At 71.3% G+C, this 23,150-nt stretch overlaps 1 protein-coding gene across 18 annotated transcripts in view; it reads right to left on the bottom strand.

Annotated features, from left to right (window-relative positions):
• Positions 1 to 2,847: 2,847 nt before the first annotated feature.
• The window catches only part of KCNQ2 (potassium voltage-gated channel subfamily Q member 2), a 45,269-nt gene continuing 24,966 nt past the window's right edge, over positions 2,848 to 23,150 (bottom strand). For 2 of the 18 annotated variants that reach the window (XM_025470677.3, XM_025470674.3), the window contains 10 exons: positions 22,809 to 22,877; positions 20,670 to 20,699; positions 17,425 to 17,514; positions 17,270 to 17,323; positions 14,078 to 14,304; positions 13,423 to 13,531; positions 12,915 to 13,046; positions 11,049 to 11,156; positions 8,644 to 8,767; positions 2,848 to 8,116 (listed from right to left, as the gene is read on the bottom strand). In XM_025470677.3, coding sequence (XP_025326462.1) covers positions 7,415 to 8,116; positions 8,644 to 8,767; positions 11,049 to 11,156; positions 12,915 to 13,046; positions 13,423 to 13,531; positions 14,078 to 14,304; positions 17,270 to 17,323; positions 17,425 to 17,514; positions 20,670 to 20,699; positions 22,809 to 22,877 — 1,645 coding nt within the window. In that variant the 3' untranslated portion in view covers positions 2,848 to 7,414. The remainder of the gene's footprint in view (positions 8,117 to 8,643; positions 8,768 to 11,048; positions 11,157 to 12,914; positions 13,047 to 13,422; positions 13,532 to 14,077; positions 14,305 to 17,269; positions 17,324 to 17,424; positions 17,515 to 20,669; positions 20,700 to 22,808; positions 22,878 to 23,150) is intronic. The other 16 variants (XM_025470682.3, XM_025470678.3, XM_025470685.3 and 13 more) reach the window with 11 other exon arrangements.

The raw sequence follows: 23,150 nt of genomic DNA on the forward strand, positions 1-23,150 counted from the left end.
AGGCAGGGGCAGGAGGCAGGAGGCAGGAGGCAGGGGCAGGGAGAGGGAGCAGGGGCAGGAGGCAGGGGGCAGGAGCAGGGGCAGGGGGCAGGGGGCAGGGGGCAGGAGGCAGGAGGCAGGGGCAGGACGCAGGAGGCAGGGGGCAGGAGCAGGGGCAGGGGGCAGGAGCGGGGGCAGGGGGCAGGGGGCTGGGGGCAGGGGCAGGAGGCAGGGGCAGGGAGAGGGAGCAGGGGCAGGGGGCAGGAGCAGGGGCAGGGGCAGGAGGCAGGGGGCAGGAGTGGAGGCAGGGGGCAGGGGGCTGGGGGCAGGGGCAGGGGCAGGGGGCAGGGGCAGGAGGCAGGAGGCAGGGGCAGGAGGCAGGAGGCAGGGGCAGGGAGAAGGAGCAGGGGCAGGAGGCAGGGGGCAGGAGCAGGGGCAGGGGCAGGAGGCAGGGGCAGGACGCAGGAGGCAGGGGGCAGGAGCAGGGGCAGGGGGCAGGAGTGGAGGCAGGGGGCAGGGGGCTGGGGGCAGGGGCAGGGGGCAGGGGGCTGGGGGCAGGGGCAGGAGGCAGGGGCAGGAGGCAGGAGGCAGGAGGCAGGGGCAGGGAGAGGGAGCAGGGGCAGGAGGCAGGGGGCAGGGGCAGGAGGCAGGGGCAGGAGCAGGGGCAGGAGGCAGGGGGCAGGAGCAGGGGCAGGAGGCAAGGGCAGGAGGCAGGGGCAGGAGCAGGGGCAGGAGGCAGGGGGCAGGGGGCTGGGGGCAGGAGGCAGGGGGCAGGAGCAGGGGCAGGGGACAGGGAGAGGGAGCAGGGGCAGGAGGCAGGGGGCAGGAGCAGGGGCAGGGGACAGGGAGAGGGAGCAGGGGCAGGAGGCAGGGGGCAGGAGCAGGGGCAGGGGACAGGGGGCAGGGGGCAGGGGACTGGCACGCACAGGAGCTGGCATTCCCCCAGCAGCCCCCCTGGAGCCAGCACCCCCCGTGTCCATCTGCACCACATCCCGTCCCCCCACTGACCACGGCCCCGCTGACCCTCTTGCAGGCCTCGTGACCCCCCTGGGTCGCCCCACCCCCAGGGACGACACCCTCAGACACTCTGGGCCCTCTGGTGGTGGAGCCCCCGTGGACTTGGGGTCACGCGGGATGGTGTGTGTTGGGTTTAGGGGCATCAGACGTCCTGGAAACCTCGCCAGCCACACGGGAATGCCGACGTCGCCCCAAGGTCGTCTCAGGTCCCCGTGAGGTCGTCCAGGGCAGGAGGGGCAGGCAGTGCGTGAGGCACTGACCGCTGGTGCTCCTGTCGGTGCCCCTCTGCTCGCATCCCAGGCCCAGCCCTGCCACCTGCCCCACCTGCCCCCACACGGTGACCCCAGGGCCCCGGAGGCAGCAGGATGCACTCCCACCTGGATGTGGGCAAGGAGCACGTGCTCTGACGCCAGGGCACCCGTGGCGGGGACCCCAGGGGGCAGCTCAGCCGGGCGGTTCCACTCCGGCGCCCCAAGCTGTCCCTGGTTTCCTGCCCTGGGGCACGTGGGGAGGGGGGTGTACAGAGACACGCAGGGGCACGGGGCCGAATGGGCCGGGCGCCGAGGGACCTGGAACCCGCCTTCCCCGCCCCACCCGTCCCGCGGCCTGGCAGCCGGTGTCCTGTGGGGCCAACACGGCGTCCACGCGATGACTGGCTTCTGATCCTCCATACGGACCACGACTGCGCCGGCGGGTGGGCGGGAGCGGGAGCTGCGTGTGTGCGTGTGTCTCCCAAGCCTGGATCTCCAGGGCCCGGGGCCCAGCCCGCCCCCCTTCACCCCTGTCCTTGGCTGGAACGAAGATGGAACAGCTGGACTCCAGCAGCCCCTTTGGGAGCAAGTCATGGGGAGCAGAGAACTGAGGAGGGTGGGGGCCCCGGCTCGGCAGGCCCAGGGCGCAGGAAATCCCGACAGGCTCCCTCCGGACTCCAGGCCACGCGAACGAGTCGGCTCTGCGGCAGTCATGGCTCCACAGGGTGTCTCCGAGCCACAGCCAAGCTGACCCGAACCCTAGGTGACAACCCTAGGGAAACTGAGGCAAATTTCTCAGCAACCAGCCCGAAACCACCAAACGCCTGCAGGAACGACCTTCCCCTGCGGCCTGGGCGGGGGTCAGAGGGGACCGTAGGGGGGCGGCGGGTGAGGGGCAGCGCCAGGCCCCGGAGCTGCAGGGACGCAGGGACACCGGGGCCCTCGTCAGCACAGAGGGGACCTCGGTGAGGGCCGGCAGCCCGCCCACCCCAGGCTGCACCCGGAGCCGGGTCAGATCCTCCAAACCCCGCACCGCAGCCCAGAACTTTCCAGAAGTGTTGGGTCACAAAGGCCGTTGGCTGGTGGCCAAGCCTGCGAGGGGACCGAGGGGACCGTGAGCCTCGAGCCTCGCTGAGGGGGCGAGTGTGGGCCCCCGTCCAGGCCGGGGCGCTGCCCCTCGGTGCCCGTGAGCTGCTGAGCCCCAGGCCACGCGGACTGAGCCGGCCCGGCCTCCCACACCCGACTGCGCCGGCCTCACCCGGACACCGCGGGCCGTGTCCACCCCGACCTCCCGGCCTCCGGCACGCTCGGGGGGCCGAGGGCCACGGGGCCCCCGGCGGGTGCCAGCGGGACACTGTGTGCCCCGCGCCCAGCACTGGGCCCCTCTGCGCCGCTGGGAGGCCCGGGGGTCAGCAGCCCCGGCCAGAGGCCCCTCCCCGGACGCCCGCGGCTGCTGAGGGACGGACCGACGGGCCCCGGCCCCGGGGGAGCGAGCACGGCCTCCTGCTGCTTGGGGCCACCAGGGTGCGGTCCTTCGTCGGGGCAGCAGAGGACCCGGGGAGCCCAGGACGGCGAACAGCAGGAACGAGGCCACACCGCGTGCAGGTTGAATCACTGTGTTTTACTAAGTGCACAGGTCCACTGGGCATCCAAACAGGTCCCCGTGGCAGTAGAACTTTCCAGAACCTTCCACATGCGTCCCTGCTGCCCGATTCCACCCCCGAAGCCCCTGGGCAAACCCGGGCGGGGCCCCGTTCTCGAATACAAGTGTCAACCTGACGGTGAGTTGAGCAAGTTAGCATCTCGGCTGGTCCGTAGAAAACTAGAGTTCTTTCCCTGGGCGTCTATCCCTAGAAAACGGACAATGCGCGAGTCGAGGGTCGAGTGTGCGGCGGTGACACATTCACGACAACAGAAAGGCCCGGCGGCTGCGGCGCGGGGCACGCGCGGCCCGGGAGTACGTCAGTACTGAAGGCATATTATGAAGTATTCTTTGGAGCATGAACAAAGTGCAGACAGCCAAGGCAACGGCGCGAGGGGGCTGCAGGCGGCGCCCGCGACAGCGCGACGGGCGGGCGGGCCGGGCGGGGCCGCATGGGGACCGGGCCGCCGCCTGCGCTGCGTCCCTCCATCCATCCGTCCGTCCCGAGCGGGTCCCGCGGGCGAGGCGGGGGTCCTGGGCGGGCGGGGCAGGCGCGGGGCGTGGGCGACCTCGGGGAGTGTCCGTCACGTGCTTTAAGGCAACGACAGCGTGAAAGGGCCAGAGCGGCGCGGGGGGGGGGGGGGCAGCCGCGGACCCAGGCCCCTCCCCGCTCGGCCGCCCGCCCAGGGGCCCCGGCGCCCTCCGCCAGCAGCTGTCCTCCAAGCCCCAGGGAGCGCCGCGCCCGCGTGCGAAGCCTGTGCCCAGCACCTCTGGGGGTCTGCCCTCGCCCCCACCCAGCAAGGCGGCGCGTCCCGCCCTCCGTGGCCCCCACCCATGCGCGCTCCCGGCGCTCCCCGGGGGCCTGGCCTGGGCCGCCGGATGCCCGGTGCCTTGGAGGGAAGAGACGGGCAGCCCCCCCACGCCAGCCCTCCCGGAAGCCCCCGGGGCCATTGAGCCTGCTCAGTGCAGGGCCGGGCCCAGGGGAGCGAGCCCAGGGGGGCAGGAGCACAGAAGGCCGCTGGCCTGGGACAGCCACGCAGGGTGCCCTGGCGCCAGGGGTGGGCGGCTCCTTCCTGTGGGCCCCGCGCAGCCCTGCTGCCCCTCACCCAGCATCGGTACATCCAAGCAGGAGGCCTGAAGATCCGCTCCGGGGTCACAGAGGGCAGGTGTGTCCACGCCGCTGCCGCCCAGGCAGCCAAGGACCACTCAGGACAGCGTCGTCAGGGGCGGGAGCGTCTGACTCCAGGGGCACCGGGGTCACGGGGCCGCACCTGCTGCTCGGGACTCCGCACCCGGGGGGCGCGAGCTGCCCCCAAGCCCCCCGTGGCTGTGCAGCCGTCCCTGCGCACTCCACGCGGGTTCCCAGGGCTGGTGACGTCGGAGGGTGGGACCTGGTTGTCACTCTGGCCTGGCAGCGTGACACCAGGGCAAAGGCTGCGCCCGCTGCTCTGTACAGTATTTACAATTGGGGTGAATACGAAATAGATACAAACGTCAGCATTTCTACAAAGGCCTCCCAGGGCCCTGCACGCCTCTGGGCTCCAGGAAGCATCTAGAAACGTCTCGGGGCCGAGCTGCATCCACACTCAGCGCAGGCGGGGGCACCTGCTTTGTGGGACGTCCCCCCGAATGCGGGGCGGCAGAGGGATGCTCCCCCCTGGTCTCCTGTTAACGTTCGAATCCGCGACCACCGGGGGCTCCAGCCTAGTGCGAGGAGGAGGTCGGGTAAACCGCATCAGCCCGTTGGAAACGCCGGCCCGCCTGGCTGGCGGGGGCCCGGGGGCGCGGGGTGGCCACAGGCCGGGTCCCGACTCCCTGCTCTACCCAGACAGGCCTCTACGGAGCAGCCCTGGCAGCGTGCGGCCCCGAGGAGGGGACAGGTGGCAGGCCGGGGCCCCGCATCCTGCAGGAGGCCTGGGGGGGCCGCGGCTCCCGAGTCACGTGGCCGAGGAGCCAGAGGACCTGCCCGGCCCAGCCCGAGCCGTGTGGCGGCGTCCTGTCGACCGGAGGCTCCGGACGGTGGCCGGGCCCGCTGATGGGAGGCACGTGGACCCTGGGCGGGCCCGGGCCCCTCTGCGGGTGCAGCCCAAGAGCCTGGGACAGCCGGGACCCAGCCATGGTGCCATCTGTCACACGAAGCTGTGAGTTCCTCAGGGCTTCAAGGGGGCGGACCCGCGGAGATCACACAGAGGGTGGGAGGCGCAGTGCGTGTGCACGGGGGCGAGCGTGTGTGAGAGGGCACTGTGCATACGTGTGTGAGTGCGTGCAAGCGGATGTGCCTGGTGAGTGCGTGCTGCACGCGTACAAGCGGCACTGTGAGCCGGGGAGTGTGGGCTCGCGCGGTGCACCCTCTAGCCTCAGCCTTCTGCCCAGGGTGGCACGGCCCTGAGCCGCACGCCGTCACACACGCCCAACAAGGCGCACGGTCTCCTTGTGCAAGCACCAGCCTCCTCCTGGAGCCCCGGGCCACACGCGGTGCTGCGGGGGACGCACACGGCTCAGACCAGGGTCGGAGGACCCCAAGCGACGACACCCTCTCCCCAGAGCATTCCCCTAAACCAGCCTCCAGAGACACGCCCTCCCCCTTCCAAGGGGTCAGAGACACGTGCAGACCTCATGTCCTCCCTGGGGACGTGGGTCCCCGTTCCTCCTGCTGCAGCCTGGGGGGCCCTCCTGGTGGTGGCTCAGCAGCTCCGGGGACAGGGACCCACAGCATAGGGGGTGTGGGGACAGGACAGCCGGCTTTCTCTGGGGACAGCTGCTGGTGGCGTGGCTGGCCAGAGCTGGTGACCGGTGTGGCCGTGCTCGGCTAGGGGCCTCCCGCGCATGCCCTCCTGGGGCCCCGCAGCCCAGGTTCCCCAGGATGGGGGTGAGGCCCGAGGCCCAGCTCCACCTCCAGGAAGGACATGCACCGTCGTGAGGACGGCCAGGGTGCCCCAGAGAGCCTCCCGCCCAGGCCACGTGGCCACGGACTTCCACGCCTGCTCCCCAAGGCTGGGAACGGGGCGTCCCCTGCGGGGCCGGGAGCAGCGGTTTCCCACTCCGAGCCCGGGGCCTCCGACCGGGCACCGCCCTCGGGCAGCACAGGCCCGGCCCAGCCTCTGGGGGCCCATCAGGCAAGGAGGAGCCCACGGCTGGACGCGGGCCGTCCTAGAAGGGGGGCAGGCCCAGAGCCTGCAGCTGCGGCCCCTGCCTGCCCAACAGCGCCCCCCAAACACCTCCGGGCACCAGGACCGCATGCCCAGGCACCGGGCCTCGCACGCTGCTTCCCAAGCCCCGTCAGGGACCGACACACTCTCACTGACCACTTCGCATCCAAGTCGCCGCGGGCTCTCCCAGGACCCAGCGTGTGGCGGATGTTGCCCCGTAGCCCAGTGCACACTTGGTCCCTGCCTCAGAGGGCGCCCGGTGCCCAGGCTGGGGGCTCCAACCGCAGATGCCCCCACACCCCGACGGCCAAGGACCCGGAGGGGAGAGTCCAGAGCTGCCGTCCCCGGGGCCACAGGCCACACAGGGGACAGACGGGTTCCTGCTCCCTGAGGCCCAGGCGGATGCGAGGCTGTGACTCCCTAGGAGCCAGGAAGTCACAGCAAGGGACCGGCCTGGGGCAGCAGGGGCGGGCGGTCAGCCCCAGCGGCGACCAGAGAGGCTTCCTACAGGACAGAGCTGCTTCGAGTCCGCAGGGGGCACCCAGCGACCCTGGAGGGGCTCCTCTGGGACCCCTCTACATCCCGTCACGGCGTCGGCGAGGGGCCTCGAGGCAGGGCCCCCACTGAGGGGCAGCGCGGAATCTGGTCACCACAACCCGCCTGGCCCCCGCTCCCTGAGCAGCGCCCGGCCCCAGCGGTGCCCCCAACCTCCCAGCACGCTCCCCGCACACGGGTGTCTGTGGCCTGGCGGCTGGGACCAGCCGGCGGGGAGCAGAGGGCACAGCCTCCCGGGACCCCTCCCAGGAGCTATGGCACAGGCCCCCCCTACGAGCCAAGGCCGCGAGGTCCCGAGGCCTCACCCCCAAGGCCAGCGCCCCGGCCGGGGACTGGCTCCGACCCCGGGCTGCGGGGGGAAGGTGCGGACCGGCAGCTCTCTGGGTGGCCAGGGCAGGGACACGGGGACGAAACCTGGCCTCGCCCGAGAGGCCAGCCGTCTGCCCCGCAGCCACCGCCACGGGCCCCGGAGCCGCCGCTCCTGCTCCTCGCTGCCCCCCGCCCAGCCCTGGCCCAGCCCCGCGCCTCCTCCTCCCTCCTCCTCCGTCCTCCTCCGTCCTCCTCCGTCCTCCTCCCTCCTCCTCCCGGCCTGTTCTCGGCCGTCACCCCTGCTCACACCCCGGCCAACGGTTCAGAGCGGGCCCGGCCGGCCCGGCTGCCCCTTGGTGAAAAAGCTCTCGTCAGCCTTCGGGGCGGGAGCCGGGGAGCCCCCGCCCGGCCGCCGCCGCACAGGCCCCCCACCGTGTCCCTCCGAGGAAAGGGCCCCGAGTCCCATCTGCAAACCTGGAGGCCAAGAGTCAGGGAGAGGCCGGCGGGCACCCTCACTTCCGGGGCCCGGCCCAGCCCACGTCGCCGAAAGGGCCCTCCCCAGTGGCGGAGCGCGGCGGGGGCCCGCACGGGGTGCACAGGTCCGAGTCCGTGTCCGACTCGCCCTCCGCGATGTAGGGCCTGACTTTGGCGCAGGGCGCGACGGCCGCGTAGCAGCTGTTGAGCGCGTCCAGGTTCTCCTTGGACTGGGAGATGCTGAAGCCGCTGAAGGAGCGCTCCAGCTCCTCGTGGTCCACGGACGGGATGGAGATGGACGTGTCGCTGTCCCGCAGGGCACCCTCGGGCCTCAGGAACTCCGTGCTCGCCCGGTGGCCCCCGCCGTAGGCAGACAGCGACCGCTCGTGGGCGGGCGGGGGCGGGATCCGCACCAGCGAGCCGGGGTCCCCCACGGGCGAGGTGCCGTGGCCCTGGCGGGGGTGGCACTGCTGCTGCCACGAGGTGGAGGGCGGGCACTGGGCCGGGGGCCCGGCGGGGGGTGCCGAGAAGTTCTTCTGGCCCCCGGAACTGGAGCGGATGAGCTTGATGATGCAACCGTTCCTGTCCCCGTGCTCCCGGCTGTCCTCGGGGCTGTGGTACGGCGGCGCCGGCTCCGGGTCCTTGGCCCCAAAGTAGGCCTCGGTTTCCGTGGGGGGGATGCCCATGCGCTGCATGTAGATGTTCACCAGGAAATCCAGCTTCTTCTCCATGGACAAGACCTGCAAGGGGACTTGCTGGACCAGGTCTGCTGCTCCCAGGAGGTCGAGGGGCCGGGAGATGGGGGGACCTGGGAGGTGAGGGGGACCCGGGCTGCTCCCAGGAGGTCGGGAGGCCGGGAGGTGGGGGGACCTGGGAGGTGGGGGGACCTGGGGGGGGGGACCCGGGAGGTGGGGGGCCAGGAGGTGGGGGGACCCGGGCTGCTCCCAGGAGGTGGGGGGGACCCGGGAGGTAAGGGGACCTGGGAGGTGGGGGGGCCCAGGCTGCCCCCCAGAGTGCAGGGACTGCAGGCTGGCCCCACAGAGGTACAGAGGCAGGAGCCTCACCCCTGGCCCCAGGCCTCTGGGCCACCTTTTGTCCACGTGGCTCCACCCCTGCGGGCGAGCCCTCCGGCTGGAGGAACAGCCAGGTCCCTCCTGGGCTCCCGGGTGCAGCCCCGGGTCGGGGGTCTTGTGCCCGACCCCTGAGGACACACGGAGGCCCCCCCGGAGCCTGAGGACCAGCGGGTGGGCCGCCCCAGCCCCCCTACCTGCTTCTCCACCTTCCCCAGCCGGCCCATCATGCTGGGGTCCTCGGGCAGCTCCGCCTCAGCTGGGCCCTTGGTGCGGTCCTTGTCCGTTAGGGCTGGGCCGCGCCCCACGATCTGGTCCACTCTGCCGGGAAGACACCCACCCCCCGGCATGAGTTGGGGTGGGTGCGGCAGGGCCCAAGCCCTCTCCTCCTGGGCCGGGCCACGGCCCCCCAGACCCGGGCTCCAGGCTGATCCCAGAGCCGACAGGGGGGGCACGACGGGGGGGGGCAGCGGGGTGCCAGGACAGGTGGACGCGGGGCACCTGGTGTCGCCCTGCTCTCTGCACCCGGGGGCCTGCTCCCCACCCGTCCCACTCCAGCAGATGGCACATCAGCAAGGAGTAAAGTGGAGGGGCCTGGGGTCGCTCGCCCCTCAGCTCCCGGCCCCCGCGCCCGGCCCCCAGCCCTGAGCTTTACTCCTAAACAATGTGCCACTGGGTCCCCCCTACTGGGGTCTGGGGGGCAGATTCCACGTGTGCGGCAGGAACGGAAGCAGATGATGAGGGCCACGGCTCCATGCAGACCGGACGGGGAGGGGCACAGACCGACACAGGAAACCGCCACGCACACCAGAGGGGGCAGACAGGGGGTCTAGTGTGTGCGCGTGTGCGCGTGTGCCCGTGCCGACGCGTGTGCGGGATGCGGGACGCAGCCGAGCTCATCTCAGAGGAGGCCACGGTCACAAATGGCAACAAGAGGCAAAGGAGGTTTCTACCTGGGAGGGGGACACGGCACGGCCCCCCGCTGAACAGGAAGGGCCACCGACGGGCTCGGAAGGGGCCACGGTTGTGTGTGGGCTCCTGGCACCCGAGCCGGAGACCCACAGGGACGTGGGGGGCTCACTCAGAAGCAGGGACCCCGACGGCCTGCAAGCCGCTGGGGCAGCCAGGCCACACCTGCCGGGCACGCGGCACTTCCCCCGGGCTGAGGCCAAGGAGCGCCCGCCTGCGTCCGGCCAGGAGCCCCGAGCCCCGAGCACACTCGAGTCCTGGGGGGCACCCCTGGCAAGCGCCCTGGGAGCTGGCCGGGGCCCCGTCTCGGCTTCCTTCCTCACCCACGGGCCGCCCGTCTGCCTCTGGCGGAGAGCAGGGCTCAGGGGACTGTTCTGGCTGCTGCGTGAAGCAGAAGAGGGGCTCCCGCGTCAGCCACGCTACAGCCTCATGCTCGAGGAGCTGCATGCTGGACTCATGCACCAAGGACCGGGAGCGGCTGGGGGCAGCGGGGACCCTCGGGCTCCAAGCAGACGCCGGTGGAGGATGGAGAGGGAGAAGGGTTCTCTGGTGTTTCCGAGTGTCCACACAGTCCAGGCATGGGTGCTCAGCGCCTTCGCCCCTGCCACATGACGGGTCACCTGCCTGGCCGGTCCCACGGGGAGCCTGGAGCTGCCGCTGGCGGGGGCCTGTGCCATCCCCGCCCTAGGCCCGAGGCTGGGGTCAGGTCTGGCCCCCGGAGCCCACGCTGTCCTCCCGCCCTCCGCCGTGGCTCAGTGTGGCCTCTGGCTGCGGGGGGGCTCTGCAGGCTGCGGGACCCGACCCCTGCCCCCGCGGCAGTGCCCACGGACGGGCTGCACGTCGCGGAGCCGCAGACTGCCCGAGCCTCCTGGGCCGGCCTGCTCCTCCGGGGACTCCTTTCTCACGGCAGAGCCCGTGGGTTGAGATGTCCGGCGTGCAGAAGTCCTGGCACGCGGGGAGGGCTCAGGCACACCGGCCCGTCCCCAGCCAGCTGGCCCAGCTGCCGGCATCCCTGGCGGCCTCTCGATGCTCTTGGGTCCCTCGTCCTCCTCCCTGTCCCGGGGGCTCCCTCTCCCCAGCTGACCGGACCTGCCCACGGGGGACAGGTCGCCCCCATCGTCTGAATCGTCCCAGGGAGGCGGGAAGCCTCCGAAGTTTGCTTCTGCTGACTCGCCACCCAGCGCGCCCTCGCCCTCGCCCCTGCCGCTAACCCCGAGGGCTGGGAATAAAGCTCCAAAGGTCTGGGGCATCCCTGGGGCCTCGCTCGCTGCCGGGTGCCCGGGGGGCACCTCTTATTTGTTCTTCACCAGCACTCAAAGGCAAGAAAAGCAGCAGGACCCGCTCAGGTCCACGGAGCAGCCGAGGTCAGCCCCGCCGCGGCCAAGGACCCCGAGGTTCTGAACGCAGCTGCCCCTGCGGTCGTGTCCCTCTGCGTCCGCCCGGGAAGCACCCCAGGCAGACGTCCCTGGGGATGTCCCCGCGCAGCCCGCCCGGGGCCCACGGGGCACGGCCTTCCCCCTGACGCTGCTCTGTCCCGTCGGGAGGTGCCGGGCAGGTGCTGCCGTCATGTGGCCTGGGGCGAAGGGGGCCGGCCATTCCACAGACACAAGGCGGGCGCGGTTGGCATCCTGACCTAGGTGAATACTGGGGTGACTCTCTCGGAGGGGCCGTGGGTCCTTTGGTGGGGTACTTCTTGTGCCGGGGAGTTGAAGGGGGTGGGGGGCCCACAATCATATCTATCCTGGCGAGTGAACAAGAAAAGAGACACCAGCAAATGCATCGTGAAGCGCACGGAAGGGGAGTGGGGGGGGGGGACTCCGAACGGGCGCAGGGGAGGACGGAGCACGCGGCCGGGACAGCAGCGCCACTCCGCCTGCTCCTGGGCGCCGCCGCGTGCGCGGTTTTCCGGACACAAAGGGAGGGAAGGGGAAGGTTGGGGACGGAGGGGCCTGGTGACGGACTCAGCCTCGGCGAGACGCGGGGCCGGCCCGGTGGCCAGACACCGCTCTGCTCTCCCACACATCTGCGCCTTGCACACGTGAGCGCACACGCACACCACACGGCACGTGTCGTGCACACAGGCTGCACTCGGTCCGCACACGCACGCACACTCACCTACATTGCACGTGCACCACCGCACACACCTTTGCACACACACGGCACAGGTCTAGCTGATGCTCTGGGGAGGACGGTGAGCACCTGGCTCCCTAGCCTTAGCCCGTGAGGACGGCGGGGTCACCCTGGCTCCCCACCCAATGGGGGCAGCTCCAGGCCAGAGAGACCCTCCCCAGGGTCCAGGCGAGGACGGCAAACCCAAGCTGGGGCGCACTGACCCGGGACGAGGCCTTCAGTCCCGCGGGGCGGGGGGAGCTGGGCGGGCCCCAGGATTGCCCCCGGCCGTCCTGACCTGCTGGAAGCCAGCGCCCCGGCTTCCGGGGCACACACGCCGCAGCATCCCAGTCTGCGGGACCCCGGGCAGGGGAGGAAGCCCCGGCGGGCAGGGGTGTGGGACCCCGGGAGAGGCCCGCAACAGGCGCACGGGCTCCCTATAGACACATGGACACGTGTGCACACACCCTTGTGTGTGGCGGAGGCTGCACGCCTGTGAGCACGTGTGTATCTGGGCTGCATGTGTGTCACAGACGTGGAGAATGCACGTATGTGGGCACAAGGCTGAGAGCACGGTGCCGTGTGTGCACACGGGAGTGGACGTGTGTGTTGGGTGTGTGTGTGTCCCTGTACGTAGGTGTGCGGGTACGTCCTGGAGTGAGCAAGCGTCAGCGTGTGCCCTGCCGTCGCCGCGCCTCGCACATGCACTCCAGCCTCGCGTCCTGCTGGGCGAGTGCCCCATGAGGCGGGGGTGGACGGGCCCCTCTGCTCCCGCGTAGGGTGGCTGCTCCCTGACGGGGCTCACGGACCCTGCGGCTTCATCCCCAACACACGCGCACGAGTGTGCACGGGTTCACACATACATGCACACACGGCACAGCACACACAGAGGCACGTGCACACACCACACACATGCATAACATGTGTATGCACAGGCACGCACGCCGGCCCACGTGCACATACACATGTGTGCACACACATGCACCCGTGCGTGTGACCACAGATACCCATACACGTGCACACACGCGTGTGCATTCACACATTACATGTGCACACATGCATGCATGTGAATGCACACACACCTACACGCTTGCCCCCCGTAGCGGGGGCAGGAGGCCGAGGAGGGAGAGACAACAGAAATATTAGAACGAACAGACCACACGAGGACACGGCAGGATGTCCACGGAGGGCCAGAGTGGCCGGGGGGCAGCCGCCCACCATGTGCACGAAGCCCCGTGCACGGCCCGCCTCTGGGGGCAGCACGGGCACCCGCACACCGCGCCCACCCCGGGCTGGCCTGAGGGTCGCCACCCCACCGCGCCACGGGGCCTTGGCCCAGAAGGACGCGGCCTCCGTGCCCGGGGCTGGGCAGGCGGGGAGGGGCTCTTGCCTGGACTGCAGGTTCTTGATGCGGGACAGCATGTCCAGGTGGCCCGCCGAGTACTGCTCAATCACGTCCATCACGTCGTACGGCCGCAGGCTCTCCTTGAACTTCCGCTTGGACACCAAGAACCGCATCACACTGGGGGGGGGGTGCACCGCTGTGAGCCCTGGGCGGCCCCTGCCCCCCACCCCGGCATCTCCCAGAGCATGTGCCAAGGGCACAGGCCACTCCCGGGCCCGGGTGCACACAGACTCCCATCCTCCCGGGAGCCCCACGTCCCCCGCCATGTCCCCACCCCATCTCCCCTGTCCCCCATCCTATCCCCACCGCATCCCCCACCCTGTCCCCCACCCCATCCCACACGTGAAGGGAGGGGCCCCAGGAGCCACGGGGTGTGAGTGGCTCCCGGAGCACCGGCCCTCACGCCAGCCCCCAAGGACCCGCCCCCAGGGATGGCAGACGCCAGCCCTTCTGGACCCGGGAGGCCCCTCGCCCCGGACCCTGAGTCCCTCACCACACGGCCCGGATGCTGACTTTGAGGCCTGGGGTCAGATCTTCCGTCACAAACTCGCAGTTACAGCTCTTATTGTCCTCTGCGACGTCCTCCCCGGGGAGGCTTGCTTCTGGGTGGAAGGAGACACAGCCCGTGGGGGGACGAGCCGTGCCAGGGACAGAGGGGCCTGGTCCTGCGGGGCCGCGGAGCCCACCCGGTGCCCTGGACGCCCAGCCCCTGTCCCAGGCCGGAGGCGAGGGACACGTTCACCCGCCGGCTGCAAAGCGGATGAACGTGCGGAAACACGGGCTTCGGCCCCAGGAGACCAGGGGATGGGATCGGGCCACAGACGGGCGTCGGCGCGGAAGCCCCAGAAACGGGCACACACAGGGCGTGACTCCCCCGTGAGGTCCCCAGACAGACGGGGGCTGGGGGCGGCCGCTCCCGGCACTGGCCTCCGCTGGGGCATGGAACGCTCTGGAACGGGACGGGCGGCGTCTGCACACGCCGCGAACGCGCCGCCACTGACCCGCTCACTTTCAAGTGGCCAGTTTTTATGTTACGTGAATTCGCCTCAAAAAGAAGAAAGGGCAAAGGGGGGTCGCTGCTCAAAGAGGCGGCCGGGCCCCTGCTGGCACCGGGGCCGCCGGACGGCGGGAGGCAGAGCCTGACCTACCTTCCGAGTTCTGTCGGGACGCGGCGCCCTTGATCCGGAAGGCCTGGCGCGCCCGGCTGCGGTCCCCGAAGCTCCAGCTCTTGGGCACCTTGCTCGGGCTGTCCTCCAGACTCTGGTCGGCACTGGGGGAGCGCCGGACGCTCTGGGCCTGCGGGGACCCCTTCCCCTTGGCCGCCACGCCGCGGGGGCTGGAGAAGACACGGTCTTTCAAACTGACCTTCTGGCTGCTTCCACGAGGACCGACAGGCGGGCGGACACACACAGAGAGACAGCGAGAGAGGTCACCCTGGCAAGAACGCTCACCCCACCGTCCGCTCGCAGCACACGCCTACTCCTGGGTGGGACGGCGGGTGCTCCACCGGCTGGGGCGCTGGGGGGCCCTCGCATCGCGCCTGGTGCCCCGGAGGCCACCAGAGCCCTGGCCACCCTGCCCGGGCGAGACTCCCTCCCCGGCACCTCCCGCGGGCCTGCCCTCCGCCCCCTGCCCCGGGGCCTGCAGGGGTGAGGTCTGCGGCCGACCACTGGGCCCCAGCCAAGCCCCGGGAGCCACCCGGAGGAAGGGTCTGGATCGGGGCCAGCACGGGCTCCTCCACCCACGCCCGGGACGCATCTGGGGACCGACTGGATGCGCCTGCTCTGCCAGCTGCCTGGGGCACGAGGCCACGGGGAGGGGCAGCCCTGCAGGGCCCTCGGCCTCCCCCTCCCTGCGTCTCCCCGTAACTGTGAAGGTGGAGCGGCACCCCCCGGGCGGCAGCCGGGAGACGGGGGCGCTGTGGTCCGGGTGCAGGGGGGGCCCGGGGGCCAGGCGGCCACGCGCTCCCTCCCACTGGACAGTTTCCACTGTCGAAGGGCAAGGCCCCTGCTCACACCCAGCCACAGGCAGGAGCCGGGCCTTGCACTGCCCCGGGGCGTGTGACGCGCCTACCCCGGGCCAAGCGGGGTCTCTGCTGCCCCAGAAGCTGCCATCACCTGCTGACCCCTCAGCCCCACCGGGGCTCCCCCGGGTCAGCCGCCTCCACCGGCCCCACCAGGACCCACGGCCGGGACAGGTCCCTCGGACGGCGCAGACATGACTGGCCACGGACAAGAGGTGGCCGGTGGCCTGGACCCCCGCCTGGACACGGCAGTCCCGGCCCGCGCCCTCCCCCCCGGGCAGCTGAGATCACCCGTCCCCTAGTTCACAGGTCCCCGCGGGACAGGGGAAAGGAAAGAAAGGTGCCCCCAGGAGCGGGACGTCGACCTCGGGTGTGGACCCGCCTCAGGGGTGAGGCAGGCGTCCCCTGCTCAGGACACGGGCTCCAAGCCCATAACCGTGGTGCCCAGCGCAAGGCCAAGAACGGGCGGGTGGGAGCCCAGGGTGGCCCAAGTCCGGGCATCGTGGCGCCCTCTGCACGGATGACCTCCCTCCCAACGGAGACCAACAGCTGGTCCCGGGAGACGCGAGGAATCGATGGCCCCGCCAAACCCCGGGGCCCGACCCCACGCAGCTGCCTCGAGGACGGAGCCACAGGGAGGCCTCGCCGTCCAGCCCCGGGGATGCTCAGGCCGGGAGGAGGCCACCGTGTGGATGCCTGAACCCGCGCAGCTCGGCCCGCAGCCGCTCAGCCCCGGCCGCCCCGACCTGCCCCGCATCCAGGTGCCCGGGCATCTCCCGCCCCCGCGGGGCCCGAGGGAGGGCCGCCCTCACCCCACAAGCCAAGGACAGAAGCAAACAAACACGAAGGATGGGGCTCTGGCCACCTGCTCGGGGGGAGAGTCCTCGACGAGGCCCCGTGCGTGTCAGGGGCACTTTCCTGGCGCCTGCGCTTTGGCGTTGCCGGGACCAGGGGAGTGAGTTCGGGGGCGTCCGGGGCACAAAGCCAAGCTCCAGCCCCTCCTTCCCCACCTGCCTCCCCGCAGCAAACGGGGACGGGGCGACTGGGAGGCCCGGACGGACGTGGCCAAGCCGGGTCTGCCCGGCTCAGGGTGAGGGGGCCGCACCTACACGGGACCGCGGACACCCAGGAAAAGTGCAAAGGGGGAAGTGACATTCATGGGATTTGCACACAGCAAGGCTGAGCTTGGCCTGGGCTCCTGGGCTGGCCACGGGCACCTGCGGCCCTTCCGGTGCCCGAGCAGCCTGCCCACAGCCCCTGGCCCAAGGGGCCGCCTGCGGCCGGAAGCACCGTGGACACAAGCTCTGTACAAGCAGGACGGCTTCCGCCGGGGCCGGAAACCTCCGCTCCTGGGGCCGCAAGCCTCCCCCAAGCGCCTACCTCCAGGAACACACAGGCAACGCGGACAGGGTGTGGGGAGGCAGCCTCCAAGCCCCTCTCCGGGGCCTCAGAGCATGCACAGATGCAGGTGTCCAAGCATGCCGCTGCCCCGGGCCCCTGGTCCTGCGGCACAGCCCCCATGCCCGCCGCTCGGCCCCACTGCCTCCGGGGCCTGCAGCAACCACATGCACAGGACAGGCGGGCGCAGCTGCCCACACGCTGCACCGGTCGGGGAGGGAGGCAGGCGGGAGGGAGACGGGGCGGGGGGGGAGCCCAGAGCAAGCAAGAGGACAGACGCTTCCACACACCCGACAGCAGACAGTGGACGGAGAGAGTGAGGGTGCGGACAGGGAGCCCACGGTGCAAAGGGCCGGGGTGGGGGGGACGGCTTTTCCACCGTCCCGTTTCCAGTCCGCCCTAAACCAGGCCTGTGGTGGGAAGGGGGAGCCGAGGGCCCCTGGCTTTCTGGCGTGTCTGGTGTGTCAGGACCACGGGGAGCCCGGCACACACAGGACGGAGCTGCCTCCCGCGGGCGAGGCGGCCGGTTCGGAGGGGCCGACCTCGGGTGCGTAGTAGAGGTGCTAGATTGGCGAGCCCCAGAGGAAAGGTCAGCGGAGAGCGACAGGACCCCAGAAGCCCCTGGCCGGCCCCCCTCCTGCTTGGAGCAGGGCATCGTTTGGCTTGGGGACAAGAGATGTTGGTGCTGCCACCACCGTCACCGTCACCGGGAGGTCGTTTGGAATCACGGGGGGCCTGGTGCTCCGCTGCAAGGGGCCGCGGAGGCCGAGCTGCCAATCAGAATTGGGGCCTGGGGGCCGGGGGGCGCCAGCCTCGCCCTCGCTCATCTAGAACCTCTAATAAGCAGAGTATTTGGAGCGGGAGGGGAGGTGGAGAGCCGTGCAGCAATGGTCGGTCCGTGCGACACGCCCCGCGGTACCTAGAGTGTCCAGGGCAGCATCCACACAGGGACTCTCTGCACGGTCTGCCTTTACTGGAAATGAGGAGAGCAGAGTTAGTCCTGGGCGCACCGGCAGACGGGACGCGACCAGAGGGGCCGGGGCCGGGCGGGCGGGCGGCACAAAGCAGGCCCACCCTGAGGCAGCTCTGGGCTCAGGGTCGGCCAGCAGCGCTTGGGTCTGAGCAACGGCAGTGAGGGGGCTGCACAGAAAGTCTTCCGCCGGCCTGGAAAAGAAAACAGTGCCCTATTTTTGGAGAAAAAAAAAAAAAAATCCCGTTTTTTTTTCCTCCAAAAATACCTTTTCCTTCCAGAGTCAGAGTTTTGGGCCATGTCTTTTTAAAGATGTATTATTTTTTGCGATATTCATGCCAACAAAAAAATAATACATGGGCAAGACTTTGCAAAGGCTTATTCTAGGTGGACAGGGTTCCGGAAAGCACACATCTCGGGGAGGAAACACGTGCACTCTGGCGTCACAGACCGACCACCGAGGCTGCGCCGAGGCCGCCAGCTGCCCATCCGAGGCCTCGGTGCCCCCGGGAGGCGGCGGCGGCCTCAGCGGGAGGGACGCCGAGGACAGCGGCTCGCGGGCCCCGGGCGACGCGGACCCCCAAGGCGAGCTCATCTGGGGCGGGCGCGAGGCCCACGCTCCCCGGGAACCTGCCCGAAGCCCCGACGGCGGCCTCCGCACGTTTCTGAGCAAAACTGAAAACAACACACGAGACCCTTCCGCCTTCCTGGGGCCTCCCGCCGTCCCCCGCCGTCGCCCTGTGGCCCCGACACGCTGTCTCCTGTGGGCTGAGGACGCAGACCCGCCGACCCCCGCTCACGACACCAGCCCTGGGCAGCGGCGCCCAGCGTCCCCACGCACCGGCACGGGAGGCGCCCGCACGAACCCCGCGGCCACGTGGGAAGGATACGCTCTGCTGGGCCACCCCCCGTCCAGGGGCCCTTCCTCCCTGCGGGGTCCTCCCCAGGAGGGACCCGGGCTCCGGCTGCATCGGCAAGCACGCTCCCGTGGGGACAAGCGTCCCTGTGACTTGGTATCCCCAGGACCTGTGCACCCAGCAGCTCTGGCTCCCCCAGGAGCCCCTCAAGCCGGGGGCACATGCGCCCTCCCGAGGCACACGGCGAGGTCAGCCGCCGTCCCACCGCAGCGGAGGATGGGGACGCGGGTGCCGTCTCCCCCCGGGGCCCCCGGCCTCCCACGGCCCCCACGCCCTGGAGGCTCCGTCTGGGCAGAGGACGATGCGGAGATGGTCTCTGCTCCAGCCCCCAAGCACCCAGCGCAGACACGGGCCCCGAGGCCCAGCCGCCCGGGGGTGTCCCGGCCGCACGGAGGCAGGACCACCCGCCCGCCCGCCCGCGCCCGCCTCTGGGGGACCGGGGCCCAGGACGCTCGAACTGCACGGAGGCCCCACGTGGGCCGCACCCCTGTCGCGACAGCGACCCTGAGGCCTGGCTGAGCCCCACGGACACCCCGCTCCGGGCTCCGGGCTGGTCCTGGGTCTTCCTGCCCACAGAAGCCAAGGAGAGCTTCCCCGGCTGTGGGAGCCGCCCCAGACGGCAACACCCCGGGTGGGCGGGCAAGGCCGGGGCCCCGGGATCACGGGGGGAAGAGGTGCCCGCGGACACTCACCAAGACCAGACGGGACACACAGGCACTCAGACACAGCACGCTGCTGCCTTCGACGAGGAGGGGCCCACACGGACAAGGGGCAAGCGGCTGGGGACAGGGCCCCCCCAGGCACAGGGGTGAGGGGCAGTGAGAACGGGATGGGGCAGAGGGCAGGTCAGAGACACACCCAGAGCAGCACAGCCCGAGACCCCGCGGCCTGCCCCCGGCCCCGACCCCGACCCGGACACACGGCCTGGGTCTGACGGCAGCACGGCCGCCGTGGGTCCCGCACGCCCGTGGTGAGCCAGGACCGGGAGGGGCGTCACGGCGGCTGAGTGAGGGTCCCGGTGCCCACCCCGTCCACCTGCCCTGACCTGGGGGTGCCGGCGGGATCCTGGCCTACAGGTGGCAGGCGGCGGCCTGGCCTTCCCGCCCAGGAGGGGCCCGAGGGGCTGGATGCCCAGGCGCCTCGCGGGCAGGGACGCGAGCCCCGCAGCCCTGGGACCTGCCCGCCACCTCGCGGGCCCCAGAAGTCTCCTGCCTACGCCCCGCGCCCCGGCTGCTGAACAGGGCCCTCCCAGCTGACAGGGCGCCTCCCAGGGCAGGGCCTCAGCCCGGGGTCCCCCAGGAGGAGGGCCGGGCCAGGCTGGCCCTCGGGGAAGCCACTGGGTCGCGGGCAGGCAGGGACACACGGACACACGGGGAGGAGACAGAGGAGCGGAGAGCGGGAAGCAGGGAGGGGAGCCACGGAACGTACCGGAGAGCCCGGGGGGGCTCCCGTGTGTCCTCACCTGGAGTCCTGCTTTCAGGGTCAGCCACCTCCTCCCCAAAGACAGACGGACGTGAAAGGGGCCCAAGAAGGGCAGTGACAAGATTAAAGGCACTTGGGGGGGCAGGCAAGAGTGTCCAAATTGGGGGGAGGGCAGGAGAGAGAGAGAGAGAGAGAGGCTGAGACGAGGGTCGCGGGGAGGGGGACAAGACGCCGCATCCGGCCGGGGGGCCTCGGGCGGACGGGCTCAGGGTGTGGCACGCGGCGGGGGCCGAGGACGCGGGGGCAGCCCCGTGGACCCCCCAGGCCGCCCAGCTGGGCACGCGTCTCCCTCTCCACCCTGACGGCGAGCGCCCAGCTCTCTGCCCCGCGCCAGCGCACAGCCTCGCTGAGGGGCGGTCGCCTTGGTTCGGGCCGGAGGCAGGGCCACCGTGCTCGGTTCCAGACACCGGTGTCCGTGCCGAGGCGCTCGGGGCGCAGGAGCGTGGCCACCCGCACGGGGACGGGGCAGCGCCCAGCCTAAGTGCGGCTCCACCAGCGGTGGCCGGCTGAGTCGCCCACGGTCCCGAAGGGCGCGGACGGAGGGCAGGCAGGGGTCTCTGGCCCCAGGTCGGGGGCTGGACTCGCTCTGCGGCCTGGGGACGGGTGCTCGGGGCATCCCGGGCTCAGAGGACCCCGCGCGACACGCACAGGAGGCGGGGGTCCCTCGGCCGTGAACACGGGGAGGCGGCACGTGGCTGCCAGCCGTGCTCTGCCCCGCGGGGACCCGGCAGAGAGGGGGGCTGTGCCCGGACGCGTCCTGCCACCGGGCCCCGGGGGGGGGGCGCTGAGCACACAGGGACGTAGGGCCCACGGCGCGGCCGGCGGGCTCCAGACACACAGTGCACACGCGGGCACGCACAGGCCCCGATGACACGCAGCGCACAGACACGGACGGACCGGCTCTGCTCGCGGCAACGCCCCGGGGCAGCGGGGGGCAAGCGGGCACTGACCTTGGCGAAGGCTCCGGCTGAGGCTCCTTCCTTTAAACAGAAGCAACAAGACTGTTAGCAGCTGGCCCAGCGGGCGGCCCCCACCCCGTGTAGGGCCCAGCGGACCCGTGGCACCCAGCGTGGGCCCCGACCCCCAGACACCCCGAGGGCCCGGGGGGCAGGCCCTGCTCTGACCCGGGTTTGAGTGAGAATCACCAACACGGGCTACGTTTCAAAGAGGGCGCCGAGTGGCTTCCCCGGGGCGGGCAGCTGGGCCAGGCCTCCCCCCGTGTGGCCTCCCCGCGGGGACGCGAGTGGCCCAGCCCCGGGACCCCGCTCAGCCCGGGGCAGCTGCCCGGCCCACCCGGCCGTGGCCTCAGGACACCGACTGGCCATGTTCACCCTGAACTGAACAGAGGCTGGTGGTGGGGACGGCCCCCGGCTGACCCCCGGGCCTGCAGGTGACCCCCCCCCGTGCCCCTCGGGGCGTGTGTGAACCCTTTGTGGAGCCCGTGGCGTGCGGCTGGCAGAGCCCCGTGTGACGGAGGCGGCAGGAGGGGGCGCCCAGACCTCCTGCTTGGGGCTGGGGTCCCTGGGGACCGGCCCCAACCCTCCGGGCTCCCCCTTCATGCAGTCCAGGTTCACAGGGTGCAGGACCCCCGCCCTGATGCCGCATCCTGCCGCCGCCCTGGGGCGCCCTGGCCCAGCCTGGGGGCCACAGCCCATCCCTGTGCCTCTCCTGGGACCACGGGGCTGCGGGCTTCTGCCGAGGCCAGAAGTTAGAAGCTCAGAGCTGGGGGGCTGGGTACCCCTGCCTCGCCCCGCCCCAGGGCCCCGGGCTCCAGGGCTTATGGCCACCTCCCTCCCGTCCCCGCTTCCTCGTCCCGTGCCGGCCCGTTCGTGTCCCCGGATCTAGGGCCACCTACTCCAGGCTGACCTCATCTCAACATCCTCAACTACACCTGCAAGTCCCAGGCACGGTTCCAACGCAAGGACACACCCTGGGGCCACCAGGCCACCCAGTACAGTCCGTGCCCTAGAGCTCAGGACTCCTGTGTGCCTCACGCCCCGACACCCAGTCTCCACCATCACAGCATCAGCCCCAACCAAAGCTCAGCGGCTCAGAGGACCTGGGATCCCCCGGCCTCGGTCATCCCAGCCACGTGTGATCCTCCCTGGGGTAAAGTCCTCCCCAGCTGGGGACCTGTTGCTTCTCGAAAACCAGTGATCTGCCCCCAAAATACAACAGGACAGACACACCATCCGAACAGGGAGAGGTTGGGAGGAGCAAAGGTCAGCCGTACCCAAAGTCTGACACTCAGCGGGAAACCGCGTGCGGTGCCAGCGCCTCGGCCACCTCCTCCGGCAGCACGCTGGGCCCTGACCACCCCCCAAGGCCGCCCCCAGGGCCCCACTACCAGGCCGGCCGCCCGGTCCCCCCGCGGGAGAGGACCACGGAGCTGGCAGCCGAAGCTGCCATCCCGGAGGCGGGAAGGACCCAGGTCCCGTGAGGCCTGGGGGGACGCCTCGGCCTCGCCCAGCTCCTGCTCGTCTCTGCCCCTGGTCTCTGCCCCACCACGGGCGGCGCTTTGCTCTCTCAAGGACGCGTACTTGGGTTCAGATGCTAATCCAGGACGATCCAGAATGACCCCGTGTTGAGATCCCTCCCTTAGTAACATCCAAGCAAGGGCCTGCTCACGGGGTCCAGCTGCGTCCCGGGACGTACCTCGGCGGGGGCTCCACCCCACTGACAGCTCTCGGGGGGCAGCGGCTGGGGGTCGCCCTCGGCCTGGGGGTCCAGGCGGCTGCGCACCCCCCAATCCCTGGGGCCGCCCTCCTGCCCGCACACCGGCTCTGGGCCCCACACTCCAGACTCACAGGCTGTGCGACCACAAGAACCAGCGGGCGTCCGTGCGATGCTCCGGGGCACCGGGCTGGCTCTCCCCCCGCCCCCCGTGGCCCCACCCTCTGTGCCCCCCGCCCCCGCCCCCACCCAGCCACCCTCTGGGGACGGGCGCCTTAGTCGAGGGAGAAGTGGAAAACCACCCGACCGCGGCCTGCAGGCCCGGGGCATCCCGTGGCCGCCTGCCCCTCGCGGGGACGCCCGGGAGGACGGGGACCCCCGACCCCGAGCGCCAGCCCGGGGGCCCCTCTGCTGACCTGAAGGTGAGCCCAGATTTACTCTTGAGGTTCCGCAGCAGCTCCAGCTGGTTGAGGGGTGGGATCAGTCTGCGGCGAGAAGAGACGCAGTGAGCGCCTGCCCGCCTGGGCCCGGGGACCCGCACCCCTGCTCCCACCAGCGTCCGCGTCACACAGGGCGCCTGCGGCGGCAATGCTGGGGGCACGGGTGTGGCCTGTCCCAGGCAGAGGGAGGGGAGAGCTCCCTGGCAGCGGTGGCCCTCCGGGGACCGTCTGTGCCCTCGGGGCTGTGGTTCTCGGGGGCCGTGCCCTGGACACAGGCAGCGACCAGCCCGCCCCGTGGAGGGGCCCAGAAGGGTCCGG

Source organism: Canis lupus, chromosome 24 (genome assembly GCF_003254725.2).
Source record: "Canis lupus dingo isolate Sandy chromosome 24, ASM325472v2, whole genome shotgun sequence".
NCBI classification, from domain to species: Eukaryota; Metazoa; Chordata; class Mammalia; order Carnivora; family Canidae; genus Canis; species Canis lupus.